The sequence below is a fragment of the Varanus komodoensis genome, unplaced genomic scaffold (genome assembly GCF_004798865.1).
Source record: "Varanus komodoensis strain SLA01 unplaced genomic scaffold, ASM479886v1 scaffold6_4, whole genome shotgun sequence".
Taxonomy (NCBI): Eukaryota; Metazoa; Chordata; class Lepidosauria; order Squamata; family Varanidae; genus Varanus; species Varanus komodoensis.
The window spans coordinates 20,457,406-20,481,104 of NW_025336347.1; the positions used below are offsets into that span (position 1 = coordinate 20,457,406).

Sequence of the window (23,699 nt, forward strand, 5' to 3'; positions counted from 1 at the left end):
CCCTGGAAGAAAATCACACAGAGGCTGCCTGAAACAGAGTGGCACAAGAAGAAAGCCAAGATGGAACCTTTTGCACAAGCGAGTGTTCACATGAACAGTTGTTAGTCAGTAGTAATGTCGTGGGTGGAGCTTCAATCGGGACTTGGAAGGGTCTTATTCAGACACTTGAACTGGCCAATCCCCTCTCAAAACGTCACACCTATCAATCCACCTAATGGTTCATTTCAAGGAAGGGTGGCATCGGCTGAGCAGCAAACCAATAGGCAAGGCTGGGAGGCGGAGATGGCTCCTGCAAGGCTTGGATCCACCCTGCCTTTGCAGACAGGAAGAGGAAGGCATCGGAGCTTGGCTTCTCACACACCCATTTGCCCGTCTGCAGCGGTGAGTCTTTCGCATGCTGCGGACGGAGGGAGCTCCGGGATGAACCGGAGGTCGTTGCCTTATTGAGAGACCAGTTGTCCTAGGGGAGTGTTACCTCTGTGTTTGCTTCCCCCTAAGCCTCTGTCTCTTCATTTCTGCTCATCTCCTTTCCGACTCCCTGGATCACTGTTGTGCTCGAGTCTATTGACCTTTCTCCAGCGGGATAGAAGGCGGCAAATTGTGGATGCGTTTTAATAGGATGTTGACCTTGGAGAACGGCTTGCCATTCAGGAGGCACGGTCGTCCATCTCCCCCTGCTGGTCCCACTGGCTACCAGCCGTACTTCAAAATGAGCATCGTCTGCGCTTTTTACTGCACGGCAGAGCCAAAGAAGCTTGTATAGTTTGGCAGTTGGAAGGAACCCAGAGAAATTATTTTGAAAGAGGAAAGCTGTCGAAGGATAGAAGGGGGGCAAAGAGCGCAAACTCATGCATGTTTAGACTGAAAAAGGCCGTACAACTCCCAGGATTCCTCAGCCAGCACGCTGAAAATTGTAGGACTTTATTCCTAATGCTAAACATGCATAGGATTGCACTGTAATTGCATTTAATGGTGCTGGCTGCTTCAGGACTGCATGGGAGCCCCAAGGACAAAAATCCAACAAGTGGAACGGGGAGAAAGCAGGCGTGGATTGCTTATTGTGCAGTCTCCTCTCTTCGAATGGATTCCAGATGTGCTGCATTGCACATCCTGTAATGGAGTTGCAGTCCAACACATCTCAAGGTCAATAGGTTGCAGAGGGCTGCACTATTCCGTGGGAACTAACACTTTTGTAGCAGCTGGAGTGGGGGAAGAGAATGCTAGTGGAAAACCATTGGGTAAATTGGACCACAACTGAACCAAGAACTGCAAGTTTCCAGTGTATCAGGACTTTGCAAATTCTGTAAGAGGTCAGTTCTGTAAAATAGGTCAATGATAGCTTAAAAGAGGAATCCCAGCTTTGGGGAGCTTTTCTCTTTTCTTTGGGGTGTGCTGAGTTTTGTGGTCCAGCACATCTGGAGGGCATAGAAAGAGCCAGAATAAGACATAAAAATAGTGATAGGGTTTTGGTAAATTCTCATTATTGAGAAATACTTGCATTCATCATATTTAATTTAGTGCAGGGGTGGGTAACTTATGGCCCTCTCAGTATTATGGCCTACGACTCTGTTGATTCCCCACTGTTGACCACAGAGATCAAAATTGTGCCCCCGATGTTTTTGCCTACAGATTCCCCTTCCCTGATTTAATGTATATTAAATTTAAAATATGAATGGGTTTTTAAGGAAAACTCTTCCAAGGATTCCACAATATTTACATTTCAAGTCACAAACAAAATAATGTCTATTTATTTAGATTTCTGCACTGCCCAAAGGAAGAAGTTCTCTTAACATGATAAAAACACATTTTAGTCCCAATATAACTTAGGTGTTCCCGAGAGAAAAAGAAACCACTGGATATTCACGTTGCCCAGGAGCTCTGTTAGTCTCCAATATTTATGCATATAAATTATTTTATAATAAGTCATTCGTACGTCAATGAATTGTTTTACATAATATTTTTATAATGCACTGTGAAGGGAGCAGATTTTAAAAATGATCCCATCCTGAGACTCGTACCCCGCTTTGACGCAACGGAGCGTCATCATACCCCTCCTTGCCCCTGTTTCTGACGACCGCCGCTGAAAGCCAATAGAGCGCGGGCAAGTGCGGGCGAAGTAAGGGCAGGCAGCGTCGTTCGCGAATCGGGCATGCTCGCGGGAAACCGAGCATGCGCCGTCCCACCGCGGTATGCGCCTCTGGCGAGTAGGGCATTAGTGCGCTTTGCCACGGAGTCATGTGAGTAACGAGCGGAGCAACGAGCGGAGGGGTTGTTTGGGCCGCGCTCGGAGGCGAGGGAGAGGCGGCCTTGGCCTGCGGGGAGGGAGGAGCCGCTGCTCCGAGTTAAGCGGGCCGGCAGTGGGCGGGCGTTTCTCCTGCGGCGGGGGGCATCGGGCAGGCGGTCGAGGCGCCCGCCCGCGCTTTCCTTCTCCAGGCGTGTCTCGAGGGCGGCGGGACTCAGGGCCGCCATTTGGGGCGGCGGCGGCGATACTCATTGATTAGATTTATTTCCTGCCGGTTTCCTTTTAAATGAGTCAGAGCAGCCACAACAACCCTGTGAGGTAGGTAGGGCTGGGAGCCTGTGACTGGCGCAAAGGCGCCCACTCGGCTGCATGGCTGAGCGGGGGCTGGAACCCGCATCGCTTGCGTCCCAGTCCCCTGCTCAGGGGACCACGGCTGGCTCTCCACATGCTGCGCGAGCAGGAGAGGTTCGCGGCCGTGGCTCCACATTAAACTGCTCCAAACCAAGCCCGGCCGGGCCATTTCATTTTCAAAGAGTGCCTGTGTTGAGGCTCCCCTGCCCACTCATACAGTGAGCAGCCACGAAGGGGCTGTAGCCTCTCTATTCCGGAGTGACTCGACCCAGCCGAGTGCCCTCCAGATGCGTTTGGCTACAGCGCGCTCCTGTCGCAGCTCCTTCCCGCGGCACCGTCGACCGTGCTAGCGGGATATACTGGGAGGTGTAGTTCAGCGCCTCTGGAGGGCGCCGTTATTTGACAGGGCTGGCCCGGTCAAAACATTTTGCTACTCGAGGTGAAGGACGGGAAGGCAGCTCGGGCTCCTTCCCATAACCTGTCCTAGAGGAGGATCCAGTATGGCTGGAGCCCAGAATCTCTGGGGAGCCTCTGCCCTCCAGTCCTGCTGTCCATGAACACTTGCTGAAAGTGTTCTGATCTCTCTGGCATTAGTTGGCTTTTTGCCCACACGTGCTTCAGTTTCGGCTAACCCCTTTGAAAATTTCTGCCCCTATTTTCCCCCTGAAATTAAATGTCATCCTCTCCCCTGTCTATGCATCCTTATTTTACAAATAGTGTCCTTAGGACAAATGATCTGTTAAAAACACATGCACAAAACCCCAGTACATATATAAATTGGAACATGCAAGCTTGTGTATTTTGTTGGGGCAGACCTGGGCCCCAGATCTTTTCCTTGCCTAGTGCTCGCATATCTATTATGTACAAAAGTTACTTGGTCTAATAGTTGAATGTTACCTTGCTGGAGGTTGGGACAGGTTCCTCCATTGCGCCTGAAGGCTAGTTTAGAAGGTGCAGGGTAAACGGCTCGACACACAGCTTGCTTCTCCAGTACTTTGCTGCTACCTCTGAATACTTTCCTCACATTGCCCGCTGGCTGGGCTGACCCTGTGGTTTGAGCATGGCTGAAACAAACTCGAGGCTGGAAGTACTGTGGCGCTCCCATGTTGGCATCCCAAGGGCACCAGGTCAGGAAGGCTGGGACTGAGGAATGGGATGGGAAAAGCCACCCACACAACAAAACAAAATGTTAACATGCCATAAGCATTGATGGACTGGATTAAATGTAATTCTTATCAGGGATGTGTGTGTGTGTGCGAGCACATACGCACGTAACAGAGGAATATAAGAGGAAAATGAAAAGGTAGATTCAAATAACCATGAATGTAAAAGTGCACCCTGTGACAATTCAGTTAAATCTGAATATACACAGTGACCAGCCAATTGATTTCCCCAATAATAAATAGACAAGGGTTGTTTTTGAAAGAAATACCACTTTTTGTTCTGTAAATACTATTAGTATTCCTAAAAAGTGATTTGAACAAAGTAGTGATATGTGTGAACCTAATCTGTTGGGATGCTACTATTTTCACTATCTGAGCATTTTTATATATAATGCTTGATAAGAATTTCCACCAAGGGAATGAAACTCTTGCCAGAAGTTTGGTACACAATCATGCTATACATAATTACCTGACATAGTGCATAAAAGAATAGCTGAAAAGGAGTGGCTACATCACTATCTGCAAATACACATTCATCTAAATGTATAGCCAAGATAGAAAATAATTTGGCAACTTTTTTGTGGGATGCATTGCATTTTTTACCTATCAGCACGCCAGATCTCTGATGCTATGATTTATTTATTTTTTCTGGAAGGCCTCATAGAACAGAACTATATCAAGATATCCCACCAACATGCTGGCCTATTGTGTATTCTCCAGATTACAACATTACATTTATGGGATTGGAGAAACTACATCCCTTTGATGCCGGGAAATGGGGGAAAGTAATAAATTTCTTGAAAGGTAAAATACAAAACTGAAGGATTTAATCTTTGTTAAAATGTGCTCTGTTGCTGTTCTGTAAGCAGATCTTACAAGAAGTGATTTCATATAGATGGTGTGAGGTTTATACAGGCACAGATTATAGTTACTTTCATATTTTGATTATATATTTATAATTTGGATGCATTCTTGTTTTGAATAAAAGAACTGCAACTATAGAAGACTTACAAGTTAATATTACACTGAAAAGCAAACATACAAACCTAACTGTATGTATTTGCATGCCAGATGCATGGTTATTCGTGGTTCTGTGGTATTCACGAAGGACAGCGTGTAGGGAAGGCTAATAGAGACCATTCTGAGATTACCCTTGAGCTGAATTTGTTTGATCAGCTGTCTTCAGAAAGTTAGAAGCTGGCTTACTTTGCATCTAAGATGTTCATAAAAAAATAATTAGCCTTAAACTTTCTGTAGTTGTCTTCAAGAGGGAAACAAAATTGCAATACTTGGGCTGCATCACTAGTTTGTTTCTTGCAGTTTTACTCTCCCTCAGCACAGGCATCAAGTTCGACTGATACTTTCAGGTTCAGCCAGTTACACCTAGAAGTAAATGAATAAAGGGAAGGAGGTAGGGGATGTGGCCCCTAGATAGGCTGGCCAGCCATAGTAATGGTCTGAGACATACACATCGCTGATGTGCTGAGCTGTGCAGTAGCAAAATGCTTTTATTCCTTTCTGGTTTATCAGACTGTCCTGTTAACTGAACTAATTCAATGAGATCAGTGCAGTAGTGTGGTGCAGAAAATCTTCCAAAATGGAAAAAAAATCAATTTCTTACCTTTTTCCATGGAAAACATTCCACCTTCTACATTCATTAGTGAGTGAATGCCAATAGCAAATACGATATTAGGGAAGTTTGGCAGCTTCAGAGTTGTGGGTGAGCAACAGTTCTCAGCGGGACTGCGGGTGGCAGTTCGAATCCACATGACGGGGTAAGCTCCGTGCTTTGTCCCAGCTCCTGCCAACCTTGCAGTTCAAAAGCATATAAATGCAAGAGGATAAATAGGTACCACATTGGTGGGAAGTTAACAGCATTCTGTGCACCTCGGTGTTTAGCTATGCCAGCCACATGACCACAGAAACGGTCTGCGGACAAATGCTGGCTCCCTCGGCTAGGAAACGGAGATGAGCACCGCCCCCTGGAGTCCGACATGACTGGACTTTAATGTCACGGGGAAACCTTTACTTTTACCTTTAACCGTTCTCAGCATAACATGCAAAGTTCTTTGGATTAGTGTGCTGACAGTTTTCAGTACCTGTGAGTTTTTTCTGAATACGAAGGAAGCATATGCTTTTGTTTTTAAATGTTTACAAGTCTTCTAATGAAACATTTACATAATATAATGTAAAAACATTAAGGAAACGATCCTTGGTCTGTAGACAGCATCTGAGGGTGCCAAGATCTGAGTTCACAGACACTGTTCTGACTTTGGAGTGACTCCCTCACGCCTTACAGCTGATAGGGAAAGAACCATGCTGACTGCTTTCTGAGGTTGAGAAAGAAGCCTCAGGGGGTAAAAGTAGGTGTTCTGGTAGGAGGGAAAGAGATTGGAGAGGCCAAGATATAAGTTACCCTGAGGCCTCCTCAGCATCTTTCCTTCCTTCTCTGAAATGCTATTGCTAGACAGGCAAAAAGAGCCCATCTGAAAAAAAAATGCAGAATGGGGAGGTGAAGATCATCTCTGTTACTCCTCCCATTGTGCATAGGATGAGCATCAGCCTCTGAGTTCTGGGAACTAGATCATCACAAAAAGAATGCACCTTAAGTGTGTGTTAATTTCCTCCTTCAAATATTACAGGTCATATACCTGTAACATTTTGGAACAAAAGATTTGTGTAATTTTTAAAGCTTTGTTGTTTACTAAATCCATACTAAATTATATCAGTTCCCTAACCCATTGCCTTCCCTTCAGCTCTCACCGGCATAAGAATGCAGGAGTTGTAGGTACCAGGTTGCAGGAGGCTGTTCTAGGACATCAGGACATTTTGCTATGCAAATTAACCTCATTCAAAAATTTCCAGAAAACTCATATCACTAAATTAACTACACTTCATTTTTTATGAGGGAGTAGTTAAAGAGTAGGTTTAAATGTGAGGGATGGTATTTAAACATTTTCTAGCCAGACATATTTTGTGGCTCTTGGCATGTTGATGGCTACGTTTGAATAGACTATGTTTAATCATAGTCTATTTTAACCATGGTTTATTGAAAATTCCAGAAACCAACTGCCTAGCCTGACTTGTCTTGCAATTTGTTAAACATTTGCAGATAGTTGAACATGTTCCAGAAGTAGGCAGAATATGTTTGGTCAGGAACCATAGTGAAACAAACAAAACAAAACAATTAAGGTACACAGCTTTAGGCAACAATGGCTATGTTGTAATGCCTTCAAGTCTATGAAAAACTATAATCTATGTCTAGGCTAATTTTCAGGTAAGCTAACTATTGATCAGAAATCAGAAATGTAAGTTATGGTTATTTTCAAGTTATTGCAATACTGGGTTAACAATGTAAAAAAAAAAACCCAGTAGAACTTAAAGGCTCACTTACTATCCCATAGTCTTAGCTCAAGGTGGGAAACTCTTTTGTGGTCAGGATTCAGTGGGAGAGGCAGCACAGGCAAAGCTGCCCTGTCCCTGTGGGGCTGAGACCCTGGACCCTGGTGATACTTAGGGATGCTTTGTCTGCACTGCATCCTCCCAGTTGGTGGGAGGAGGAGCAGTGGGCAGGGGTGCAGTCCCTGTTACCTCAGTCTTAAGTCAGAAGTAGCACTTGGTAGATTCCATGAGCTAGATGGGAACCTCTGCAGGTCAAATCAGCCATGTAGACCAAAGGTTCCCTGCCACTGCTCTGATTATTGTTCCTCGGATGTTGCCTTTTTCTTTTATTTAAGATGCCATCCGGGGCATGTTTAGACAGAAAAAAGTCCTACCGCTCTCTCAGCTGGAGCAGATTTCAGGCAACAACAGTGGACAAGAGGAAGGAAATCTCTGTCCCCTCCACCCCCATTCCACTGACTGAAGTCATTCTGCTGATGGAAAGAGTCAACTGGGTACCACCCAGAGTGTTAATCTGTGTAGGACCCAATTGCATTCGAAGAAGAGCAAAAAAACGTGTTTGTGAAATGAAAAATCTTTGTGCTGTTTTTTGTAGAAAGGAAGTACTGACTGGTCTTACTTGCACGTTATTGATTGCCATTTGATTTTATTTTCCAATTCAGAAGCAAAACTAATTGCAGATGATGTGATTGTACAAGCCCGAGAAGCAACTGAAGAAGACCTTTTGGTTGTTCACACAAGACACTATTTGAATCGATTAAAGGTATGGTTTGTGTCTCAGTCAAATGTTTTAGTTATTTTTTTCCTACAACATGCCTTTCTCTCATTCACTCCCTTAGTCACAAAGAAATACACAGATAAAGAATCCTCAACAAATTTAAGTGAGCTTAAGTATCATCTAGCCTTCAGAATCTAGAACAAAAGTAACTTCCATTCTTGTTTTAGAGCCCTTAGTCTTCGTGAAGCCATTTTTTAAAACCTTGGGTTAGAGACATGGAGGTGGATCTGGAGATGTGCAAGCAGAAAAAATAGCAGTGGCACTGTTCTGTAAACTGGTCTGCAAAAGCTAAATGAAGATATTGTGTGACAGTGTTTAAGGCCTTGTTCAAGAGACTGTGTAACTGGCTGGGGAAATGGAAGTCTTCTGATCTTGCACAAGGAACTTGCACTATATCAGAAAAATCCTTTTTGCATGTGGAAAAAGCTTTCTGCCGATGGAAGAAAATCTCTGGAACCAACCCAAAGGGTGCTTCCAGACTGAAAAATCTTAGCGCTACTAATCAGAAGGTGCTGTGCAGCAATACCAACTTTTTCCCCTAACAAATTTCCTTCAGTAAGGGGGAAAAGGTGGTGAGAGAGCATGGAAATACCCTGAAAGCCTCATTTGAAAATGTCCACAGTGTTAGAGTTATAGAGAGGATGGATATGTGCAAATATTGAAGGGCATATTAGAAATAGAACTTTGTTACGGAATCCGTCTATAAATTAAGCAACCCTGGGAAATGGTGTAGTACTTTGTGCCAGGCTGCTGAAAAGAAAAGACACATGCCTTGATATTTCAAGACGCGTGTGGAAGTGCAGAACAACAGTGAGATTCAAGTGACCATGTCCTCGGTGTAGGGACCTGACATCTCAGGGAAGGCAAAGATCTCAATAAAGCTTTTTATTGCAGTAATCCCAGTCTCAAGGCTGTAAAGACTGTAAACCTTTACATTCCCAATAAAGATCCACAGATAACTGATTACACCATAGCTCCTTGTTCCGAATCAGTTCATGAACACTACCACAAATAGTTCAATCAGCCCTGATTGCAATGCACAGAAAAAAAACTGCTTAAGTTCACAGTTTTCTCGATCAGCAGGACACTGCTTCCTGCAAAGTCTACTGCTGGCTGCTCTGGCTTAAATATGGGAGAGTGGCTGCTCAGGATCATTATCAGACATCTTATCCAGGAGGGAAGCCTGGTTTTCCTATTATACAACATAGCAGAAGAAAGCCACTTCTAACTCTGGTCTTAGTGTTGCACTTAGTGCTAGGATATCAAAATACTATTTTCCCCATAATTCCTACCTTGAGTTTCCCAGTGTATGCCATTGGTTATCTCCTTCTAGGAACAGACAACAGGTAACTTGGTGAAATTCTGGTACAAGTTTCTGAAAGTAAGGGTAGAGCAGAAATTTTCAACATAGTAATTATAATACCAAATAATAAAGCTTACATTTCTGTAGTGGAGCAAATCAGAATAGTGGTAATTTGCCATTTAAATTGATTTCCTTTTTAAAATCTTGGTAAATTGTAGTTTAACATGTAAATTCAAACATTTCCGTAGTGCACGGTTTGCCAGAAACCTGTTCAGTGTTCAGATTCACATCACAAAAGCTATCAGGAACAACAGTGCTTGGAGATTAGTTATGGCTACACGTTATTCAAGATGTTTGAATATATTTTCTTCAACTTTTTTCGTACTGCTTACAGAAGCATATACTGGAAAGCTTTGAAGAGGTATTCTAGAAATCATTTTGCGCTTTTGCTATACACTTGGAAGTGCCATGAATATAAAATACAGCTTAGTTATTTGTTGTATTGTCATTTTAATTGTGCTGTTTTGCTGCATTAGCTACATCCAGCACTGAAATCATTATCATTACCCATTGTTGCTCTGTACTTTTGCCTTTGTAGTTAATGTTCTTCTGTTTTTTGATGTTACCTAAATTATTTTTTTATATTCTTGGATGATGGTTCAGCATAAGAACCCAAAATTAATATAGAAGAGCAACAAAAATGGTTTTCTTTCTGAGACCAATGACCTGAATGAAAGATGATGAATGAACTGAGGGTGCTTCCAGACAGAGGGTTCCTAGTGCTGACCTGTTGGAAGGCATCGTGCAGCATTTCCGCCTTTTTTTCTTTAGCGGATTCTCCGTGGTAAGGGAAAAGAATGAAGTGGTGGGCAGACATGGGAGGGTTGTGAGTGGAAGCTTCCATCATCTGTGCACCCCCGCTTAAAACTTTACAAATGAGGTAGAGTGACAGTACCATACAACCTTATCTGGAAGCACCCATTCTCACTGTGGGTTGTATCCAATTTAGCTCCAGAGCGGGGTGGGAAACATGGCTTTCATGCACTGCATGATTCTTCCCTGCCCGTGCCACCCTGATGCTGAAAACAGGACCCTGGAATATCGGTCTGCTAGACGGACTGATAGCAGCCCAGTGCTACAGGGCAGAGGGAGGATGCCTCCCCCCACCCCCGGAGAATAGCTGTAATGGGGGCGAGGGGGAAGCGGAGATCCTCAGCAGCACAGTGGCCCCAGGAAGCAGGCTGTGACCTCACCTCCATTGGCGCAATAGTGCAGGAAAAGAGCGTGTCCGAGACGTCGTCATCCCCATGGAGCCGCTTGTTCTCTTTTTCACTGTGTCGGTGAAAAAGCGAACGCCTGCTGCTCCCCAGCTCGGTGTCCTTCAGCAGCACTGCTGAGATGGGGCTCAGTTTGAAGCAAGCCTCATCTTAGTGTTAAAGCTCAGCATCACTACCCCCATGATCCACAGTAGAGCTTGTGGGATGGGGTGAGGCGTGTGCGTGGGGGGCCCAGGCCATTCACCCAACACCTTATATGGTCTCTGGAGGGGAGGGCTCGGGGGGATCCTGAACAGTGGAAGCTGCAGGAGAATTGGGGAAGTATCTGAAATTAGGTAGAGGGAGCTTGTGCTAAGTCAGTCCCTGCTGTTCAGGATTGGGGGCGGGGGGGGGACACACCTGATTTAACTTAGAATAAGCCAATTGAAATTAATGGGACTCAACCTTAGACTGCCCTTGGATATAAACGATGGGCTGTAGGGGCAAGGAATGCAAGAGGAAGAGCCATTGCATGAGTTGCGACCTGCTCATACATTACCATTGGATACAACCCTTAATCTTTTCCTCTTGTTTGCTCACCAACATTTTCCTAAAGTGCTATTGGTGCTTTTTGTAATTTATATGTATTTAATTTATATGTTTTAGCTTTGCATATAGTTATTATATGAATAGATGCAAATCCGAAACAATTAGAGGGACTTACTTCTGAGTAAACATATAAGGTTGCACTGTAAATGGATGACTTACTTAGGCTGTAGTCCTGTACACATTTCCTTTGGCGTAAGCACCACTGAACTCAGTGGGACTTACTTTTGAATAGGAGTCAAAATTTTACGCATAGGATTCTGCTGAGAGGAACTAATCCTTAATAGCATTTTTCCCCCTTCCAGTGGTCATTTGTTGTGGCTACAATTACAGAAATCCCACCTGTTCTTTTTATGCCCAACTTCCTTGTTCAGAGGAAAGTGTTGAAGCCCCTAAGGACACAAACTGGAGGAACAATCATGGTAAGGAAACTGTTTCCATTATTTTCTTCCTCATTAGTTTCCTTTAAATGAAACATTTTTTAAAAGGGCAGTCAATCCTGTTTGCATCAGTTGCACTAGGGGAAAAAAAACCACCGGCCTTAGTAAATACTAAGTAAATACCGACTCTGGAACATAAGAAGCTGTTTTATAGCAGGCCAGACAATTTGTGTTGAATGTTTTCCATGGTGTAGAGTGAGTGAACCATTTAAAAGTGGAAATGTGGGGATAAATATATACAATTAAATGATGATGAAAGAGTATGCTGATTTACATAAAATTTGCATGTGCTATTTTTATGTATAAATCTAAATTTGTGAATAAGCAGCAGAATTTAAATAGAAATATAGCTATTTCATCCTAGTGCTAAAGACCAGGTGCTCCATGTGCTTGTCTCAGTCTGGAGACCAGATGCTAGCAGTTGATGGACAATTTCAAGGCTCCCACAGTTCTCCCCTCTTATGGAAGGGACCTGAACTAAACCATATTTGGAGCACTGTCCCCTGCACTGTAGAACACATAACCACTGTAGCATTAATACTAAAAAACCGCTTACTTGGGTTTTTTTTAAGGCAGGGAAACTGGCCATTGAGAGAGGATGGGCAATCAATATTGGTAAGTAGCAATCTATCTACTCGAACATACAATATATATGCATCCATCCTTATCCCCTCAGCCAACATTCCAGTCCATGCCCTGGCCGTCTCTTTCTTAGGGACTCCGCCAGCCTTCTCCTCTCTGGTCTTCTATCATGTCACCTTGTTTTCCCCATGTCAGTCCCGCACTGAGCTGCCAAAATCATTCAGGTCTCTCCTTACATGGGACCCATCCTTGTACCTTTCCAGTGCCTTCACACCTGCTCCCGGATCGAGCCCAAGCTTCTTGTCCTTGCCTTCAAAGTCCTCCACAGCTTTGCCTCCCACCTTTATCTTCCCAATCTTATATCTTTATGCATCTTCTGTGTGACCTTTGTTTTTCCATTCCCACCACTCTCCACTGTCTGATATTCCTCTGCTGCCTCAAACCACGCCTCTCCTTCTCCCATGCATCCCTCTTCCATCCTTCAAATCCTTCCTGAAAGCCTAACTGTTACATGAAGCCTTTGGTGCAACTAGTTCCCGTCTCTACTGGTGCCTTCCTCACCCTGGCCCCCTCCAGATTTGTTGGATTTCAACTCACATCTTCCACAGACAGTAGTTCAACTCAAGCAGAGGGGCCAAGCTGGGGAAGATGCCCCAGTACGAATAACCAAGCCTGTTCTCTAATGATTTCGTTGCTGCTCGCTAATGGAGCCTGACAAAATGAGGCAGCCTGGTTAGTGCTGTTTCTATTAATACTGGAAAGCCTATTTTCCGTAACACATGGGACTTTAGTTAAATACATTTTTCAAATGTACCATTTCTTTTTCAAGGTGGTGGCTTTCATCATTGTTCAAGTGAAAAAGGTGGAGGATTTTGTGCATATGCTGATATCTCGTTGGCCATAAAGGTGAGGAAAGTCCATCATAGACCAAGATATAGATTTTTTGTACAAATAACATAGCCCAGTACTCTAAACTTGTTCTTAATCCTTCACATAATGTTTTATGTGAAAACAGAGTGGCCAGAGGCAGGGGAGCACTCCTGAAAGGATTCAGCAGGGGTAATCCAGGCGGTCTTGTCAAGATCCTTAGAGCCACACGGCTCCCCCGATGACTTGTTAGCGCAGGACATCCTGGCTCACCGTGCAAGTATTTGCGTGGCTGGTATCAGACGCGTAAGTGCCGCAAGCATAGGAATTGGCTGGAAGCGACAGCAGGAGATACAGAAGGCTCAGCTCTGCCTAGTTTTGCCGCAGCCACACGTCATGGTGGTGCCTGCGTTGTGCTCTTACTTGGCTTCCACTTCCGGTCCTGCAACTTTGTCATCTGTGGCTTGACTCCTGTTTGTTTCGGAGCTTGCCTTTGTCACTGGTTCTGCCATGCATCTGACCCTCTCTGACTCTGACTTTGCCTCTGGTGCCGCCATACTCGGTTGGCACCTGCCTCTTGCTCATACCTGACTTGGCCTTTGCCTCTGATCCTTCTCCGTCAAGCTGAGAGCGCCATCCACCTCCTTCAACCCTAGTCAGGGTGCTCCCATCTTAGATACCCGTGCGCCACTGCGCCACACTAGAGGTGCTTTATATGTTAAAATACTGCACACATATTTATTGTAATTATTCCATGATGGAGCAAATGACTCACCCTCTTTCCCAACTGTTTTTTCTTAATTTCCTTTTTCTGTATTCTAGTTTTTATTTGAAAGAATAGAAGGTGTTTCTAAGGCAACTATTATAGATCTGGATGCACACCAGGTGAGTGATCAGATTGAGTTTAATTAAAAACAGAAGTTCTGAGTTATGTCGTTGTAGAGCTATGCCAGAAAGAAAACTAATAACCTCTCTCTGTCTGTCTTTCTCTGTCTATAGATAGATAGCTAAATGTGGGTGTGATATATACACGTGTGTGTCTAAACAAAATGCACAGGAAACTTCATACATGATACTTAACACTTTTGGAAAATCTTAAAATGTACACAGGCATTTAAAAATGGTATTAGAATAATACTGATGCAGGACAGGAAGAATGAGGCTGAGGAACTGCCTTTTCTTCTGTGCCATCAGGTTCATGCCAGCAGAGCAGAAGGTAGCAATTCCCCAGCCGTGTCTGAGCACTTGTGCTAATGATGTTGTTGTTGTTGTTGTTGTTGTTATTATTATTACATTTCTATGTTATTATTATTATTATGTTGTGCTAGTGTAAGGCAGCACTTGCACAGCATAATGTGCATTTGCTAGAGAAATGGCAAATATGCACTTTTCACCCCTTGCCTTGTGCAAGTATTGGTTTCTGCTAGCACAACTTCTTTAGTGCTAGTGCACCATTGGATACCTCCCTTTGTGTGCGTGCAAAAGTAGGGCTGGTTACTTTTCTGCTGTTGTGGGGGTCTTTCTGTCTTTAATGTTTTAATGTCAAGGAATTCCAGCAGGAAGAAGTTAAACTCTGTTACCTGCAAGGCTGCTGGGGAGGGGGGAGTTAGTGGAATGAGACGACTTTAATTCCTGTAGATTCACAGCCTCCTCAGAACCCCCCCCCCCCCATTCTCTCTTGTCCTTTTCATTGTCAGAACACTGGCTGTGGAGCTTTCCACGTCCTCAGAAGGTCCCAGAACCCTTTCTCTTTGGGGACAGACTTCTCTTTGGACAAATCTTATGGGTTCTGGGACACTCTACCAGAGATCATAGGATCGCAGCCCAATTTTATATGAGCATATATTATATTATGAAAGTGTTACGAATATTGGTTTGGATCCAAAACACTGTTAGTAGAAGGAGAAAATGCCTCGCTCACATGATCACGGCAGCTTTCGCCAGGCACCATTTCCCCACTTACCAGCCTGGGCACAACTTGTCATGTCATTCAAAGCAGGGCAGCATCGCTTGTCTAAGGGCAAACTAACCGAACTGTATGGACCCTGGCTATAAACTAGCACTGCTCTGTGATGTTTTGTGGAAGTGCGGGTGGGCAATGCAACACTATAGTGTATCACCCGTTGTGCTACGAAAGAGTGGTGTGATGAAAGCAGACAAAAGCTGTAGCTTGTGAAAGTATCAAGAAAAGGTATTTCAATTATCGTGTTCGCTGCCTTGTGCAAGTGAAGCAGAAAAATAACTCTGGAGATAGAGTGACTTCTCATAGGCGACATTGGGCACTGTGTGCATATTTGTGGGGTGTACATTTTAAATTTTAGTAAGCTGCTTTGTGGTGGTATAAAATTAAAAGGAATTTTAGTAGCGTATGATGATTATTAATCTGGAATGATTTATATTAATTGGTTGTAATAATCATATAGGGAAATGGCCATGAAAGAGACTTCATGGAGGACAGAAGAGTGTATATTATGGATGTTTATAACAGGTATATTTATCCAGGAGATGGATTCGCTAAACGTAAGTAGATTGTATTTTCAAAAATAATAGACCCTTAAGTCAAAATAAAATGTAAGACAAATAGCACGTTCATAATTGAAATATTACTTCAGGGTAAATGAACTGCAGGGGTGGGTTTTCCCCCATTGCATTATTCAGCTGTTTTATACATTCCCAATTTGTGGCGTCCCAGGAAACCACTGTGCGGAGGTAATGGGAAGGTGTGAGGGGCCTTGAGCCAGAAGCTCTAGAAGCAGAATTCGGACACCTACCTTAGGACTGTTCGAAGGTCCCCCACCCTGCCTCCTTTGGAGCTTTCTTCCCTTTGAAGGAGGACAGAACTTTGTGGGCATTTGATGTCTGGGGCAAAGGTTTGAGGCAGAGGCCCCTTTGATCGTGTACTTGCAGGACGGCTAGAGGACGGCATTTAATTTTCCCCTTTTTTGCTGGATAATAACCACATCAAATGACCAGAAATCCACCTGCCACCACACCCACCACACATGTGCAAAATAGGGCTTCACATGCATCTGGGAATAACGGCCTTTTCCTCCCACCCTGTACGACGTTCCTGGGAGTGACGGGGACACCATCCCATGCTTTCTCCCAGAGGCAGTTGCAGCCCTGTTAAACTGTGTGGCAGGCTGCTTTGTAGTGGGACGTGCATTTTGCAGCTGTTGCCAGCAAAAAGGGCAAGCCTTGGACCACCTTAGAAACACCGAAACATGGAAGCAAAGCAAAGCAGAAGAGGCCTCCTGGGCCATCTAGTCTGACCCTGGCTCCAGCCGGCTCTGCTCATGCAATCCCCAACATGTGGTTGCCCAGTCTTTCCTTGAACACCTTCACTTATGGGGCCCCAGCCACCTCCCTTCGAAGCCCATTCCATATGCTAGGGGGCCTAACCGTCAGGAAGTACTTCCTGACATCCAACCTGAAGCCTGGTTCCTTGAGCTTTGCCCCACTGGAACGCCCCCTGCCCTCCACTGCAGGGAAGAACAGATCCTGGCCCTCCTGCACATGACGTCCCCTCAGAACTGTACGTTCCAGAAGCACCTCCACAGCACCTACAAGGACGGTGGGGGGCTTTTTGCTGTACCTGGTGGGGACAGCCCTAGTGTGGCTCTCTGCTCCAAGGCAGCTTGCTGCAGGCACAGGGAGCTGCCAGCCAGGCCGCTGCTGGTACCACCTGCTAGACGGCTGGCAGGAGTCTTGCAGAATCGGACGGCCTGAGGCGCATGTGCGCTCACCCAGCTGGGCTCTGAGCACTTTGGATAGTTGATGCGGAGCAGCAGCCTCGTCACTTCATCTTCAAGCTTGATCCATGGTCAGCTGGTCATTCCGTGGACCTTCCTTGTAGTCTGCCCAGGTATTGCTTTCCTTTCACCTGGGGCTTGTTTTGCTTCCTATCCACCTACTTCTAAAAACTGGGAGGATCTATAAGGGAGGTTCTGGCCTGGCTAGAATGCTGAAAGGAAATTGGAAGCTATTAATACATGCCCTGGCTGCTCAGCCGTGAGCAACATCGCTTAGCATATTATCAATTTCTGCTTATAATTTCTTTTTTGTTCGTATCTGGCCATTTTCACTATCGTTGTCTAAAACAGGGGTCCTCCAACTTTTTTCAGCAGGGGGCCAGTTGAAGGGTGCCGGTGGTGGGCGTGGGCCAGCGAGGCGATGCCGGCAGATGTGCACGCAGTGAGGCCGGGGTGGGGTGCACGGGTGCGGCGAGAGCGGGCGCACGTGGCAAGAGGAAGCGGGGCGGGGGGGCGGCGGCTTGCTTGCGCGGAGATCGTTTTGGACTCACTCGGAGAAAACGATCTCTGAGCGAGCAAGCCGCTGCGTCCCCGCATGCGCAGAGAGGTGACGGCGGGTGCGTGCGAGGCGAGTCCATAACCTCAGGTGGGCCAGATAAATGGGCACGTCGGACCAGATCCAGCCCGCGGGCCGTAGGTTGAGGATCCGTGGTCTAAAAGATAGGGGCCAGCACCTCCAGATGTCTTGGACTGCCCTTCCATACTCCCTGGAACGGATAAGAAGTGCAATTCAAAACATCTGGGGGGCGCCGGGCTGTCTGCTCTGGTGCAAGGGTTCACTGGCATGCCCGCTCATTTACTTGCAAGTCCACTGAGTTCAGTGGGGCTTCTGTGCAGACATGCAGAGGATTTTGCAGCAAAATATATTCAGAATTCATTGGAAAAACATCAAATGAAACAAAGCGCTGCAAAGAATGAAACAGGCTTAGCATTTACATATAAAGCTGGATGACAGTTGAAATCATATACAATGTAAAGATTGATGGGTTTTTATTATTGATAACATATGCCAAGGCTAACATTCTGGTTGGCAGACTTTAGCCATAGGAGTTTATCATTTATCTTTATCTATTTACAGAAGTATTACTGTCCTTGTATGACCTTTACTGGGTGATTCCTGTAGTTTCTTTTGGATAACTTTGGGCCAGTCACGGTCTCATAGCCCAGAACAATACAGGATTGTTCTGATTATAAAATGGAGTTCCTTGAAGGGAGGGCAGAAGATACTTTGAATGAAAAAGAGAAATATTCTTGTCATGCATGCCATTTATATCGCCATCTTTTACTAAATGATACCGCAGACCTTCATGCAGAGTTCCAGTGGCCTGATTCATATGATAACTGCAGCCAGTGGTGCCTTGTGCTGTTTTCGGATGTTGGCACTTTGTGAACCACCCTGATAACCCACCTCGGTTGGGTTTGGCCATCACAATAAAGCCACAAGACCCTATTGTTGTCCCTCGAATATTCAAAATGCCCCATGACCCTCAATAAGCCATTGTGAGATGCGGTGATCATGCAAACTGGGCCAGTGTCCGATACAGTTCACTGAATTTAAGAAATGTTTTTTAGCACATGTTTGCTGGAATAATTTAAAACTTTAGATGTAAATATGACTGTCAGAACAATCCAGTACATGTCTACTCAGACATAACCCCAATCGAGTTCATTGGAGCTTCCTCCTAGCTATATGGGCATAGCATTGGAGCCTAAAAGTCAGAAACTATTTCTTGCCTTTACTGCTCCCCTCCATCTTCTCACTGTACATGATTCTTCTACTAACTTTAGGTGCTATAAGACGGAAAGTTGAATTGGACTGGGGCACAGAAGATGCAGAATATCTCCAAAAAGTTAGGACACATGTGGAAGGAGCATTGAATGAAGTGAAATCAGACATAATTATTTATAACGCTGGAACAGATATTCTAGATGGTGACCCCTTAGGAGGCCTGGCTATTTCACCTCAGGTTTGTATAGCACTGAGTGTACATTTTTCTCTAAATAAAAATACAGTTCTGAAGTTTGCTCAATTCACCAAGGATTGGCAACACACTATTCATTCAGTTATATTTGCACAATCCTATTTTATCTCTTGAACTGGATTTCAGCTTTTCTTGAAATGCTTTATTTTCCTTGTTTTCGGTCCCGGCAAGCCTGTGCTTTGGTTTTCCTTGAACCAAATACCGCATGTCAAGCCCAGCAGTCTTGCTCTACTTCTTGCCTTTCATTCTGATCTTTTTCAGAAATTGGGATTCCCTTGCGCCTTCCCTACGATCAGAGCAGCACTTAACAAGCACTTATATACATGTTTCTCCTGATGTTTCCTGAAGCCTTTCTTAATCGAATGTTAGTGATACAGGGGGAACCACAGCCACCTGCCCTGTGGTCCTTAGTTTGCTCCTCTTCCAGCACCTATTTAAATACAGGGCAGAGCACATCAATTGCTCATGTGCTTACTAAAGGCACAGGTAGTCCAAAGTAGACTTCTGGGAAGTGTAGACTTCAAGGAGACTTCTTTTGGAAAGAAGGCCCAGCAGTGGATACCCTGTTCAACCCAGTCAAAAAGCATTTTGGTTGAATCATGCTTTTAAGTAAAATATATATGGTTCTGGATGGTGTTGGTGTGATTTTAATTATTCCACCTCATGCGGCAGTGCCCGTCCCAACACCCTTTTTGTGGTAATGCTGCTTCATTGATTTGCGTGGAAGAGCTCCACAGTAAACAGATTCTAGATCCCAGCTGTGGTTGCGTAAGGTGCCGAGCTGTCCGGAAGATTGCGAGCCCTCAGACTTGGAGACTCGAGCTCATCCTGTGCGAGGTGGGAAGAGCAGCACCTCCCATCCCTGCCTTTTTGCTAGATGGGCTTTTATGTCAGCCTAGTGAAAACATGGGGAGGGAGGGAGGCTGGGAAGGCCCAAGGATAGCTTGCATCCTATCATCTTCCTGCTCCTGGAACGCCCCCTTTTCTCCAAGCTTGTTTTTCCAAGCTTGGGGAGGCAGCCAGCACAGCTCTTTTTGGCCGACTGTGAAGGGAAGGGGACAGATTTGCAGGCTCGCTCCCCCCTCCCCCCGGGGTCAGAGCACGATCTCTGACCTTGGATCTGGGAATACAGAGAATCCAACGGTGGCTATAGGATTGTTTCCTTACTGTAGCACATCATAAAAAGTTAATGGATAACATGTAGGTGTTTTATTTAGGTACTTAGTGTTTGTTTTTGCTTCAGTGAGCTCATGAGATGTGTTTTTCTTTTCTTCACATGCAGTATGATGAAACTGTAATGCTTATATAGTACACAAAGCAGCTCAATATTCATATTAGCTCTCCTTTTTGTTTTCAAAATATGCAGGGCATTATTGAAAGGGATGAAATTGTGTTTAGAGCTGCCCGAAAACACGGCATTCCTATTCTGATGGTGACATCGGGCGGCTACCAGAAAAGGACAGCGCGGATTATTGCGGACTCTCTTCTCAACTTGCACAGTTTAGGGCTTATTGGCAAGGAGCTCGCAGCTGGTGAACCGGAAAGGTGGAAATGATGGGTAGAGAACATGAGGAACGTCAGTTAACAAAGTAGAATTTGTGAATTATTGTATAATGTTCAGGCAACTCTAATTGTTTAATATTTAAACCAAGAGACAAGGAATATCCCCAGTTCTCATAGAATTAGTATACACTAATAGCAAAGGATTTTTAAGTTGCCCATACTTACAGTCCCACAAGGAAAATCAGTGGGTGCTTCTTACTGCCTTCTCCAACATTTTCAGATGCTACTTGGTTAATACGGATCTAATATCTGGGCATGGCTGTTCTTCTGTGGTCAGAGCATGAAAGTGCTAACAGCCCTGCTTACCTTACAGTGGTCTATTTCTTTGTTGACTAAAGGAGCACCTTTGTTGATTAACGGATATAACAAGTTCTTCCAGCGGATAAAAGAATGTTTTAAACCCCAGAGCAAAAGTATTTTGAGGAGGAGCGCCAGGATGCTGCCAGCCTAAGAAAAGGAAGTAACGTGTGTGGAACTGCAGCATTTCTGCCATTCCAAAGTACATCTCTAGGAGGAGAGCCGCAATCCAGTTTGAGTGTGAGGATTTGGGTTATCAACATAATTCTATATAATTCTCAATAACTGATTAAGCTTCACTGAGAATGGGGGTTTATCTTACCCATATACTTTAGTGTTCCTGAGCATTAGAACCTTTTATTCAACGTACCAAAATGGCAAGGAAGGGATCTTTCTTTCCTCCCCATAACGGTACATGAAACATTACTTATCTTTTTGCTTTTGTATTTTACAGCTGAAAATCTGGGATTTTATCAATGCTTTTTGATCTGTTTCAAAAGACACAGTGGATATTATGTCAGTAAAAGTTCAAACTGGCCATATAACTAAAGTGCACAGAAAAAGTACCATTTAAGTTCCATGGAATCTGTGCGCGATGCTAAAAAAGTTCAACTAAATTCATGAGGACTTGTGGAGTGAACAGACTTCTGCACTGCGCTTACCAAGATTGAATTTGGTAACATCTGATTTTGATTATATTAATGTTGACATGATATAAAGTGGTATTACTACGTATTTCACTATGTATGGCTGTGAAAGCTGGTAGGAAGAAAATCGATGAGCTTGAAACATGGTGAGGGAGGAGAAATTTAGGATTATCCTTGCCTAGCAGAAAGACACACAAGTGGGTCCTAGAACAAATCAAGCCAAAGCAGAAGTGGCAAAACTGAAGCTGCCACATCATGAGAAGGTAGGACTCACCTGAGAAGACAACAACAGGCAGACCAACTTTGAGATAGAGCTTACCTGAGCTGGGCTGTCAAAAATAGGACATTTAGATGGCATTCATTCATAGGGTTGCTGTAACTTGGGGATGACTTGATGGCACATAACTAGTGTATATTATGAATATTGTTGAAGTTCCAAAACACATGTAAGATGGTAAATTAAATTGATGTACAGGGAATACGAATGTAAATATTACAATTTTTACTCACTAATTTTTAGAACTATATGCAAGTTTTTCCTGTTGACATAGGGCATACTCAAAGTTTCTTTTGCATCTATGAGTGAAGGTACATATTATAAAAGGGAGTGGCTTTTAAAGGTTTTGGTACTTTCTAATGGATTAAGCTTTATATGAAAAATAATGGAATATAGACTCTGAATCAGTTTGGGAATAGAGTCTCAGAGAAACCAGCTTTTATCAACTTTGTGTGTAAGGGCAGTTGAAAATAATTGCTAAAATACAAAGGCTGCCATACTAATGTTGTGATGAGCATCGATTAGTTGTTCCAGAATTGATGAAATAAACTCTCTCTCCAGCCCTTCTCTAAAGGAATGTTTTGAAGTGGTACTTTTCAGCAAATGCATCTAGCAGGGGTGGAGGGTTCCCTCTCTGGGCTGCCAGCTCCTCCGCCTGCGTGGGAGGAGGGGGCGGTCAGCCTCCCCTCCCAGCAGTCTCCACTGCCCCGCTTCTCAGCTGAGTGGCAAGAAAACAGCTGAAGCATGGGGTTCAGTGGGCTGTGGATTCCCCCTTCCCTCATTTCTAAACTGATTTCTAGTGATCGTCTGAGCAGTGGGATGGAGAGATGAGGTTTAAACCACCCTGCTGTTCCTCTGATGGCTGAAAAATAGCTGAGGGGGCACCAGGGACTGAATGTTGGTGTATACATTTGGCTTTGGACCTGGCCAGTGATGGATCTGCCCCTCAAGGGAATCTGGCCCTTGAGCGGGGGGTGGGGGGGGGGCGGGGGAGGAAAGGTTCCTTGTCCTGGTATGTATAATTGTTCTGTCGGTTTTGTAAATAGATAACTAAGCCAAATCAAATACAGTCGACTTTGGAAACTTGTCAGCATACTCGGTTTAACAGGAATTTTGCTGCCGATTGTTCTTAAATGGCTGTTTTGCACAAAATGCTGTTCTTTGACTTTAAAAACATACCAGATGCCACAGGAGAGAGCCATTGTTTGGTTCCTAGATGTACAGTGCTAATTTATGATGAGGTTAAAAGATATAGTGTATCTCACTGACTGAATAAGCTTCTTGTGGTACTTGAGGTAATCTTAGGATGTAATAGACATAGTGAAGCTCAGTTAATAATAGTTCTTCACCTGAGCCCAATAGTTACAGAAAAATACCTAACTTGTTCTGAATGTTTTTCTTTTCTCTGGATTAGTAATAAATGGCAATACTGTTTTCAAAAAGCACTTTTTTCTAATGAGAATGTTTCAAGCACTACTGAGACGTAATGTTTACATTGTTTAATGTGTTCGCTAGCATTCTTATAATTTGGAAAAAATACATAATGCTTATATTTGTATTGAGTTCGAACACTGAAACGTCATGTGACTAAAAATCTGAAGATGTTTAATGCTCTTATTTATGGATACAATTAAAGCAATGCTAATTTTTTCCTTGGTGCATCTCTTGGTGTTTCCTTGGTGCAATAGCACCACCACCACCACCACGCGATAAACATCACAAGGTGCCAGGCATACTAGAGTACAACACAGGAGATCATTATTGTCCTGAAAGCCTGTGCCATTCCTTTTGAAACAGAGGGCCTGACCCTTCCGGTGAAGCCTGTGCACACTTTCCTGGGCTGAAGGCCTAGTGACCTCGGCAGGACCTGCTTCTCTCTGGGATTGCAGTCACCTGCACAGCTAGTCTGCAAAGCTGTGGTCAGTGACAGTGCAGCCCCGTGCACTTTTGCTCCGAGGTTCCGTCGAATGAAATGGTAAGCTTTCATCCCAGAGTATCCAGTCCTTGACATGGATGCGCTGCAGTTTTTTGCATGCAATTGGATTGCCTTCGGAAAAGTATTGAGTTGCAAGTTGGCAACTGAAACAGGAGTTACAAGCAGCACAGAAAAGATCATGGGCAGCAAATGTCC

At 44.3% G+C, this 23,699-nt stretch overlaps 1 protein-coding gene across 6 annotated transcripts; it reads left to right on the forward strand.

Annotated features, from left to right (window-relative positions):
* The first annotated feature begins 325 nt into the window (after positions 1 to 325).
* HDAC11 (histone deacetylase 11) lies at positions 326 to 23,223 on the forward strand. 6 transcript variants are annotated; one of them, XM_044451945.1, is made up of 10 exons: positions 326 to 381; positions 4,412 to 4,560; positions 7,821 to 7,921; positions 11,407 to 11,523; positions 12,114 to 12,156; positions 12,953 to 13,029; positions 13,813 to 13,875; positions 15,414 to 15,510; positions 18,591 to 18,769; positions 20,151 to 23,223. In XM_044451945.1, exons 2-10 carry the CDS (start codon positions 4,494 to 4,496, stop codon positions 20,337 to 20,339), a joined length of 933 nt encoding a protein of 310 aa, XP_044307880.1. In that variant the 5' UTR covers positions 326 to 381; positions 4,412 to 4,493; the 3' UTR covers positions 20,340 to 23,223. The 6 variants fall into 6 exon arrangements, with proteins under 6 accessions (XP_044307880.1, XP_044307882.1, XP_044307879.1 ...); XM_044451947.1 differs by having other exon boundaries at positions 365 to 381; positions 4,477 to 4,560; XM_044451944.1 differs by lacking the exon at positions 326 to 381 and adding an exon at positions 2,180 to 2,237.
* The last annotated feature ends 476 nt before the right edge of the window (positions 23,224 to 23,699 follow it).

Excerpts from the sequence above, each read along its gene's own strand:
- HDAC11 (XM_044451943.1), top strand. The coding sequence starts at position 2,529 with ATGAGTCAGAGCAGCCACAACAACCCTGTGAG. Across the intron at positions 4,561-7,820 it reads AGTAATAAATTTCTTGAAAG|AAGCAAAACTAATTGCAGAT; the intron begins GTAAAATACAAA and ends TTTCCAATTCAG. Across the intron at positions 13,876-15,413 it reads TAGATCTGGATGCACACCAG|GGAAATGGCCATGAAAGAGA; the intron begins GTGAGTGATCAG and ends ATAATCATATAG.